This window comes from Nannospalax galili, unplaced genomic scaffold (genome assembly GCF_000622305.1).
Source record: "Nannospalax galili isolate Female #2095 unplaced genomic scaffold, S.galili_v1.0 scaffold409, whole genome shotgun sequence".
Lineage (NCBI taxonomy): Eukaryota > Metazoa > Chordata > Mammalia > Rodentia > Spalacidae > Nannospalax > Nannospalax galili.
This window is the reverse complement of record NW_008360308.1, coordinates 2527529-2537932: the sequence shown is the minus strand read 5'-3', so window position 1 is coordinate 2537932 and position 10404 is coordinate 2527529. Positions and strand designations below refer to the sequence as shown.

At 39.2% G+C, this 10404-nt stretch overlaps 1 protein-coding gene across 3 annotated transcripts in view; it reads right to left on the bottom strand.

The window, feature by feature from the left end:
- Bmpr1a (bone morphogenetic protein receptor type 1A) overlaps positions 1–10404 on the bottom strand; it is a 127637-nt gene that overhangs the window by 30231 nt on the left and 87002 nt on the right. For all 3 annotated transcript variants that reach the window (XM_017795933.2, XM_029559292.1, XM_008824447.3), the window contains exons 4-5: positions 2866–3028; positions 614–716 (exon numbers count right to left, since the gene is read on the bottom strand). In XM_017795933.2, the coding sequence (XP_017651422.1) occupies positions 614–716; positions 2866–3028 (266 nt within the window). The remainder of the gene's footprint in view (positions 1–613; positions 717–2865; positions 3029–10404) is intronic.

Here is a 10404-nt window from a genome sequence, read left to right as displayed (position 1 = left end):
ATCTTCTTTAAGGAGCAAATTTTTATGCTTTGAAGAATTATTATTTAAAATATTTTTAAAAATTTAATAACCACATGATTAGAAGTATTTCATTACAGCGTTCACATATTCAGTAAAAATACTCCAGAGCAAGGCTACATCTCTTTCAACAGTGGCTGTAAATTTTTAGGTTCACAGTTGACTTAATACAGTTATACAATATTGAACTCAGTATAAACCCTGTAAGAGATAAAATGGAATGAGTTTTTAACCTTTAAAAAAGATCTCCATTTTGTTTTAAAATACACTGTTTCTTACAGAAAGACTCATTGTTTTTACTAATAACACTTATTTTTGTATGAAATTAATGGCTAATACACTTTTTTGGTCTTACTTTTTTTTTTTTTTTTTTTACAGTAATGACAATCTGGAATGACTGAAACTTTCTTAAAGTAAAATAATCTGGAACTTGAATTCGCACAATCCTATTACTTGAAGAGCTAAGCTTTCTCTAGCAAATCTGTTTTCATGAAGACACAGCAGCGTGAAGGACAGATACACTCTAAAAGGGGACCTAACACTGTTCACACAGTCCTACCCTTCTTTATTTTGTGGGTCCCAAATTAGATCTCACCTTGCACTGAAAATCAGATCCTTCATATTTCATACACCCAGAAGCTAATGTGGTTTCTCCCTGGTCATCTTCTTCTATGATGGCAAAGCAATGCCCATTAGTTCTAAAAGAGAGAAAAATAACATAATTTCACAACAGAAAGAGCCGAGCATGGTGGCACACACCTGTAATACTGGCCCTCAGGAAGCTGAGGCAGGAGATCTTGAGTTCTAGGTTACCCTGAACTACACAGGGAGGCTCTGTCTCATTAAGGGGGGAAAAAAGGTGGGGGCAGAGAATCAATAGCTCAGTAGGAGGACAGAACTGACCCTAGCAAATTGTTCTCTGCATGAATGCATGCACATGTGCAAATCAAAGTTATGCCTTCTAGAGTGCCAATGAGAACCCTATCTTATGTCAGGTAGAAAGAGATTCTTTCAGTAAGTCCTCCAAATGTGCTGTTAAGTAATGTCTGTTAGTCACACTCATGAGCACAGAAAGTTGATGAAATTTTATAATCAATGCTTTGAAAATACACTTCAAAACTTTTTAATCTTTTACCCATAACATTCATATATTATACATGACAGGAAAGCAGAAGTTCTGAATGGTTAAATTATAAAGAAATCTATATAAATATATTTCTTTTTCATGAATTTTACCATTTTAATGTTTGCTTGATTTTTTTTACCAAGCAAAGATATCATTCCTTATCCTGAAGGATAATGCATCATATTCATGATTTCACACATCAAGTTTTATGTGTTAAATCCAGTCCGTTCAAAGAGCATAGAATAATTAAGGAAGTACAAATTTTGACCATCATTAGTACTTCTACAAGGAGATGATTAACTGACTGATGAGACTGAGTTGTATATACTTGGGTTTTTATTATTATTATTATTATTTTAATTTTATGTGTAATGCCTGCAAGTAGGTAAGTGCACCCGTGTCGTGCAATGCCCATGGAGAGAGGATGTCGGATCCCCTGGAACTGGAGTTACGGACAGTTGTTAGCTACCATGTGGGTGCTGGGATTCGAACCCAGGTCTTTTGAAAGAACAGTCAGTGTTCTTAACCCCTGAGCCATCTCTCCAGACCCACTTTTTTTTATTTTTGTACAGTAAGTCAGTTCTTCAATGTACCTCATTGAATATAGACTGTGAGCCAGTGAGATGGCTGAGCAGGTGAAGGTGCTTGCTGCCAAGCCTGACAACCTGAGTTCCATGCCCGAAACCTACATGGGTAGGAGAGAAGAGATTCCTGCAAGTTGTCCCCTGACCTCCACATGGGCACCCGCAGACACATACATCTTATGTGCACATGCATATACAAAGAAATGCTTTTAAAAATATGGATTATAGCCATGCATGGTGGGGCATGCCTTTAATCCCAGCACTTGAGAAGCAGAGGCAGGTGGATCTCTGTGAGTTCGAGGCCAGCCTGGTCTCCATAGTGAATCCAGGCCAGGTGGGGCTACAGGGAGACCCTGTTTCAAAATGATCAAAAAAAAAAAAGAAAAAAGAAAAAAGACTAGAGTTCAATGACCATATGTAATTGGGCTGAATTGTTAATATAAAATTTAGTGGAAAAATGAAGTCGTAAAACAGATTTGGATTAGAAATCCACTGATAAGAAAGTAAAAAACTAATTATCACAGTACCATTCTTATGTATCTATACAGTATTTCAACTGGTTAAGAAAATGAAATTTTTTCTCTTCAGAGTTTTCTACAATGATCGCTATTAACTTTATGACTAAAAGGTCATTAAATAAACTGAAAATGTTAGTCAAATACTAGATTCCTTTTATTTCCTTTAAAAAACTAAATTGGATCCAGCACTGACTGATAGAACTCAGTGTACTTACCTAACATGCAAAAAGCCCTGAGTTCAATTCCCAGTCTGCGAAAATATAAGAAGCTATATCATGACATCACTAATAAAATATCATCAATCATTTAATGATAGCAATGTTCCTATATTCAAACCAAGAAGCCTTCTGGCTCTTTAGAAAGATGCCACATATAAGGAAGGACTGAATATGGTAGCACACACCTCTAATCCCAGCACTCGAAAAGCAGAGGCAGGTGGACTCTGTGAGATGGAGGCCAGCCTGGTCTACATAGAGAGCTTTAGACCACCTGGGGCTACAGGAAGACCCTGTCCAAATAAAAAAGAAAAAGAAAGGGAAAAAACTTGGACAACTTTAACAATCCTTGAAATAGTAATAAATGTGCTCTTCTAACACATAAGGACTACACCAATACTCACATGCATGTGTTATTTACAGCATCATCTGGGCAGTGTCCTGAGCAATAGCACTTTAAAAAAGGCAAAGTATCCTCTGGTGCTAATGTCACTCCATTTTCTGACTTCTTCTGGTCCGAGTCTGATTTCATCCCAGTACCATGGAGCATACTGTCTAGATTCTGCCCTGCATTAAAAATGAAATCTGTAAATAAGTCATTCCTAAAAAGCTAATTATTTGATTATAGTCTTCAATGAAGAGAAATTTTAGGTTTCCTTTATCACAGTAACTGCAGCTAATATACCTTAAAAATAGAATACATTCATAGAACATTAATAAACTACTACATACAAAATTACTGTAGCAGATATTGAGGGCTATATGGAGAGGGCTAAGTTACAAGTTTTATACTAATGAAAGACAAACCTGAATGACAAAAGATCTGTGCTGATGAGATTGAGCTAAGGACCCTAAAGGTATCTAGCTAGGAGCTAAGTACTGTTATTTTGTCTTTTTTTTTTCTCTTTTCGGAGCTGAGGACCGAACCCAGGGCCTTGCGCTTGCTAGGCAAGTGCTCTACCACTGAGCTAAATCCCCAACCCCAGGGCTAAGTATGGTTCTGTTATGTACTTTTGAGAATGTTTATTCCAGAATAGGTACTTGTTTTAAGTGTCCTTTAGTGTTTTGTTTTGTTCCTTTAAATAAGCTAAACTACTAAAAACAGTCACTTGGCCATATGATTGATAACTGACAGACCCTTCCCTGGTGCCTGGTTGTTCTAGTGAGTAGCTGTCAAATAAGGAGCCCTTTCTTTGGCAACTGACAGAACAGTCATCACAGCAGGCTGGCTGCTTTGAACACACCAGAATTCCTCTGAGAAAGTTCTATGCCAGCTGCAAGGACCACCACAACCACTGTCACTGCTGAAGCTACTATTCTGCTTCAAGGATGTCTTGAGCCAATCACAATTGCTCCAGGCAACTTGGACCTGTGGCTTTGACAAATTACTTGAGGCAGAGAAGCCTCAGTAAAATCTAGATGACAATGCCCACCTTGCATCTACTCAAGATGAGAGGGGAGCACCTCCCCCAATAACTCAATAAAAAGCCTCTATCTGGTACAAGGTAAGACTTGTGACTGGTTCCAAAGTAAAGTTGTAATTTGTTTATATGTAAGGTTATGAATGGTATAACTGGAAGCCATGTACCAGCAAGGTTGTGACTGGTAGAGTTCAAGTATGCCACACCCCTTATCCAATCATACAAGCAGACAAATTATTTCTCAGTCTTATCAGGGTTCTGGAGGCTTCTCTTAGATACTTCCCCACTGTGTTGCAACATTTGACTCAATAGTGCTTTTTCCTAATGATCTTTCATGGACTGAATTGGAAACACTAAGAGCAGGCGAAACCCTAGGCTTTTAGGCCCAAGCATCAGCAGCTAGAAGACAACTGGACAGCAACTCCTAAGACAATAAGCTCAGGAAACAGTGTCGTCATGTCCCCGACCCCAAACAGAGCTGGGAAGTAGCCAAAAGTTCCAGAGTGGCCAGCAGAGACTGAAGAGATTAAGGACTACAGTCAGATATACTGAGGTGGCAAGACGCTATGAAGAGCTGAGAGAGTGATCCCAGGACACTGGAAGAGTTCCTGTGAGCTGTGAAGAGTTAAGAGCCAAGGGTTCTAACACCTGCAGCTCTGAGTCTATAGCAGGAGCTACTGGGTGCTAGCACTGAAGACCTAGAGCTTGCTTTGATCTGAGCTTCTAGCACAGTAAATCTCTAACTTCTAATAAACCTATAGCACTAAGGAGTTCAGAGTTTCCAATGATGAGGAAGACATCCTTTGCATATCTGTGACATCTGAGAATACGAGTGTGGCAGTCATAGCCTACTAGAAGAAAGACTGAGATCATTTCCAATCATTTAAAGAGAGACATAGGGGCTGAAGAAATGGCTCAGCAGTTAAGAGCATTTGCTGCTCTTGCAGAAGACCCAGGTTTGATTCCTGACTGCTCACAACTTACCCACTGACTGCTCACAACTGCCTCTGACTCCAGGTCCAATGGACTGACATCCTTTCTCCCTGGGCACTGCACACACATAATACACACACATACATGCAGGCCAAAACTCATTTAAAAGAGATTCTTCTTTAACTTCTTGGCTCAAATTTTATGACTAGCTTTAAAAAAAAAAAAAAGAAAGAAAGAAAGAAAGAAAAATCCTGGGGCTGGAGAGATGGCTCAGCAGTTAAGAACACTGGTCCAAATCCCAGCACCCACATGGCAGCTAACAACTGTCCTTAACTCCAGTCCCAGGGGATCCGACGGCCTCTTCTGACCTCTGCGGGCATTGCATGACACGGGTGCACTTACCTACATGCAGACAATACACACATACAATAAAAAATAATAAAAAATTTAAAAAAAAAAGTCCTTTGTGCATGCCTCCATGAAAAAGAAGCTGCTAAGTTACAGAGAACTCTAATTGCCAAAGTAAGAGAACTATGAGAACCTGAACAAATCCTGTCATCCAGACTTTCCTCTCAAGGTCAACAGTTCAAATCCTGACTATGCTATCAGAAACTGAAGGGTGCTGAAGGTCAGGCGCTAGCTTATGCAATAAACTTAGGATCTTGCAACTGGAGTCTATGGCCTCCAATGGCAGATAATGACTCACAGGGCGCTGAATTTTCCAGAAATAGAACAAAGCTAAAACAACTGTTTTTAGTCATTTCTTCCTCCCACTGTACAGGTGAAACCATCCTCACCTTTCCAAGAGAAAGAGTGGTAGAGCCAAAAGGATTGGAGAGGTTGAATTTCACTATAAATGTGAAGTGATTCGATAATGTGAACTCAACTTTAAATTAGCAATAGTGATGAGATGAGCTACTAAAATGAGAAAAATAACACAAATGTACATGCTAAGAGTAGGAAAGCATGCTGTCAGTAAGAATTAGTGACTCCATACTTTGAATTTTAATAATTTTAAATTTCTTCTGCTTAATATTTAGGAAAGAAATTCACTTCTGAATAAATATTTGTTTACAGAAACAAACACTGGGAGAGAAAATACTTTTAAAGGTTTGTGTATTTGTGCATCACTCAGTCCTCTCATCATCACCTCCTTTAGAAACAAATACAATGTTATTATTATTTTTATTTTATGTGTTTGAGTGTATTGCCTGCATGTAAGTGAGTGCACCCATGTTGTGCAATGCCACGGAAGTCAGAAGGCAGCTTCGGATTCCCCTGGAACTGGAATTAAGGACAGTTCACAGCCACCATGTAGGTGCTGGGAATCGAACCTGGGTCCTATCCAAGAGCAGTCAGTGCTCTTAACCGATGAGCCATCTCTCCAGCCCCAGACCTCTACTATTTTAACAACACCCACTGTAAAAGGATGGGGGCAGGAGCAGAAGGGTATGAGAAGTAAAGTAATCTACCAGTCTGGAAATGAAGAGAAAAATTATGGTCTGCTATGAACCTTCTTCAACTCAGCTGGCTGGGCGATCTCAGTAAACCATGTAACATCTCCAAGACTCATTTATTTAAGTAGGCTGTAGGACTGAGGACATATGGACTTTTTAAAACCTATTATACCCAGACATAGTGGTGTTATGTCTTTAACCCCAGGACCTGGGAAGCAGAGGCAGGTGGATCTCTGTGAAATCAAGGACAACCTAGTCTACATAGCAAGTTCTAGGCCAGCTGGGGCTATAGGGAGACTCTGCCCTATTACAGTAACCAAAGGAAGGAGGAGGAAGGGGGTTGCAGAAAGCTAGACAGGGGTGGGTGCATACCTCCCACACTTGGGAGGCTAAGGCAAGAAAAAGTACTGCCATGAGTTTGAGGTCAGCCTAGACTATGTAGTATGAGACCTGTCCCTCCCTCAAAAAAAAAAAAAAAAAGCAAACAACAGCATGCCACGGATGTGATAGCATACACTTGCAACCTCAGCAACTAGGAGTAAGAAGCAGGAGAATTTTAAGTTCTAAGGTTAGCCTGGGCTACATAGTGAGATCCTTTCTCAAAACAAGGTAATCATCTCCAAAGCTTTTTGTTGCTATTTGTTTTTCAGGCAGGTCTCAGTTGGCCCAGCTAACTTCAACTCATTATGTAATTGAGGCTGGCTTTGAACTCTTGATCCTCCTGCCTCTATCTCCCAAGTGCTGGGACTACATGCCTGCACCACTGGCCCAACATACTAGCTTTAAAAAAAAAAAAATGTAATGATACAAAGAAAAAAAATACTACAATGGCAGATATAATACATAACTGGTAGTGAGAAGTCAAAGGGCCAAAGGCTTCTTCTGACCTCCATGGGTATTGCACAACATGGGTGCACTTACTACACACATGCAGGCAATACATTCACACACATTAAAAATATTTTTAAAAAATTATTAATATGTATTTATATAAAGATCAAACGAATGTAAAACAACATCCTTATATATAGTGTAGATATGAAGTTATTACTAATAAGGATCATATCACTAGGTGTGGTGGAAAAATGTATCTGGAAAATGCAGTTATATCAAAGTTCTTATAGTACTGAATCTAGGAAATAAAAACCTCAAATATAATCATTTGCATCTAGGGCTTATGCTATTTCAAATATTTATGCCACAGAACAAGAATGTGCAGGTAAGAAGACAAGCTACCAAAACAAGTGATTTGGCTAGAAACAAAGGGGGTACAAAAACCAATAAATACAAAGAGAAATATGGCATGCTACAAAAGTATTTTGTAAATAATTACCCAAACTTGTCCAAAGTCAAGAAACTGGCTACATCTTAGACTTGTCAGGCTTATTAAGCAAAGGTGTGGACCTAAGAAAGCTAGCTAGCAAGAGGCTCACTTCACTCTCCTCTCCAGGAGACAGCACCCACCCCATGCCTGAACACCATCTTTCTGTTGATGGTTCCTTGATTTATTCCTCTAGTCACAGCTTGCTTATGTACCTCAAAGGAACTCTTGACATGTCTCAAACCTGGTTCCACCCAATTCTTCTCACTCAACCCCCAAGTGTACAATTTTTTCTCCAAATCTACTGGTCTTACATGGATCCATCTTATGATGTCTCTACCAAGGTAAAGAATTTCCGAATTAGTCTGTTTCTGCTTTTGGACTTTCTACTACATCTCACAGAGCAGCTATCGTTATTTTATAACATAAATCTCATCCTGTCACTCAAAATCCTGTCACTTAAAATCAACAAATGCTCATAATGTACTCAGAAGAAAATTCAACCTCCTTTACTGTTCTACTAAGCCCAACATGGTCAAGAGTCCACACCCCCTCCACCACAATAGAGAGACTCTGTCTCCTCTGCATGGCTTTCTGTCAGTTGCCATAACATAGTCAACTCTTTCCAAGTGCTGTGTATTTACAAAGCACAAGATAATGATGAGGCCGGCAGTGGGCCAGGGGTATAGGTGATACTTAAAAATATTTAACAGAAAAGGTTTGTTTATTACTTATTTCTATGATGCTGCGGACTGAATCAGGGCCTCACACATGCTACACAGATACTACCACTCGACTACACACCCAAGTCCAAGTTTCTTTTATTCTGAAATTTTCTTCTTTCTTTGAAATTTACTAGAAGAAATCAGGTTTTTGTCCTATACTTTTTATTAAGAGTGTATTTTCCGACCACATGCTCCTGGCATCGTTTAACAACTTTCATTACTCCCAGAGTTTCTGTAAATGGTAGGTAGGAAATTGCTGTCCAATATGGTAGCTACTGGCCATGTGTGGCTCCTGAGTACTACACTTTCTAAGTTGGGGTAAAGAAATAAAAAAAAGTCTGCCTGTCTTTATTTTCAAGGACCAGATTCCTTAATTTAGGAGTGGTAGGAAAAATGTAGTCTAATTTTATTTATTTATGACCTAAACCACCTTGACAATGAGATGCTTTCCTTCATCTCCCAATATAGATGTGAGTGGTATGGGTCACACAAGAATGGTAAGAGTAGTCCCTCATCCCCCTCAATTTTCCAAAGTTAGTAATTTCATCACATGCAATAATGTTGGCATGTCCTTCAACATTAACCAGTATCATCAGAAATCCATGTGTTCAAACATCTACTTTGATTTATTTTAATGGGCCCACTGCAGTTACATCCTTACTAATGTGCATATGGTTCTACCTCTGTACCCTTTCAGTTTTCCATTGGTTTCTGGCCAAGATATTTCATAATCACCTTGCGCTTTCCCTATCATTCTTAAAACTATAATTTCTCCAAAGGATCCTTCTGGTGGGAAAAGATAATGAGAACAAAATGTGTTGTTACAGGTACTTGTTGCTATTGAGTTGATCAGTGTAAAATTAAAATATATGGCTACAAAAACAATTTTACAATGTGGTTTTTCCCTCCCTTTAACTGCATTAATGATTAAATGAAAAATGTATGGAACAACATAGGGCTAAACAGTTTTTAAGACCTGAGTGACTAGAATCATAAACAAAATTACATCCCTTATCTAATAATTAAGAGATTATGGTCTTACAAGAAGAAAGAAAATAAAAACCAATAAAAACAGATATATGGTGCTATTTTAATATTTTAAAATATTCAGCATTCAGATATAAATGCTATGGAACCAAATGAAGCACAGTCATTTTCTATCATGGGAAAAAAGTAGAGTGCCTCAGAGTGAGGTCATTAAACTAAGTGCCAAAAGAGGCAAGGCAAAGGTTAACAGCTAGAGATCTGAAAGTCTCAGAATATCACATCTAGGCAAGACACTTAACTGTGTTACGAACCTAAAACAAAGAAAGTAGGTACATGTGCAATGTTGGCCTACTAAAAATTTAAAGGATCTACACTGCTGAGGACATCAGAATAGTCAGCTGACTTAGGCTGTGGGTCTTTAATCCACAAGGCAATTTCTAGCAATCAGACCTCCATAACAGACAGAATAAAGCTGTGAAAACTATGCAGTCTCCAGACAGACTGTTCTCCATTAAGACCATCTCAGATGTGGCCACGAAAGACAAAACACTAACAAAGGAACACCAGAGACCAGAGAAATCTTCCCGGGAAACAGAAATTGGAGTCTGTCACGTAACCATTCTTTTCTTTTTTTAATCTTTACTTATTTGTTTGTATGTATAGGTACCTATGTGTCACAACATGTGGAAGTCAGAGAACTTGCAGGATGTGCTGGATAGCTTTAGTGTCAACTTGACACAGCCGGGTTGAGGGAGCCTCAATTGGGGAATTGCTTCTATTGGACTGGCCTATGGCCATGTCTGAGGGACATCTTCTTGATGAGTGATGTGGGAGGGCCCAGCCAGTAAGCAGCATTCCTCCATGGCCTGCACTCCAGCTCCTGCCTCCAAGTTCCTGCACTGAGTTCCTACCTTGGGCTCCTGGATGAACTGTGACCTGGGAGATGTAAGCTAAATAAACCCTTTCCTCCCCAAGTTGGTAGTGGTCAGAGTATTTTGTCCCAGCAGTGAAGAACAGACTAGGACAAAGGATAACCTGATCCCCTCTATTTACTCCTTCGGACTACTACAGTCAGAACCACAGGAATGAGGGTTTCAGT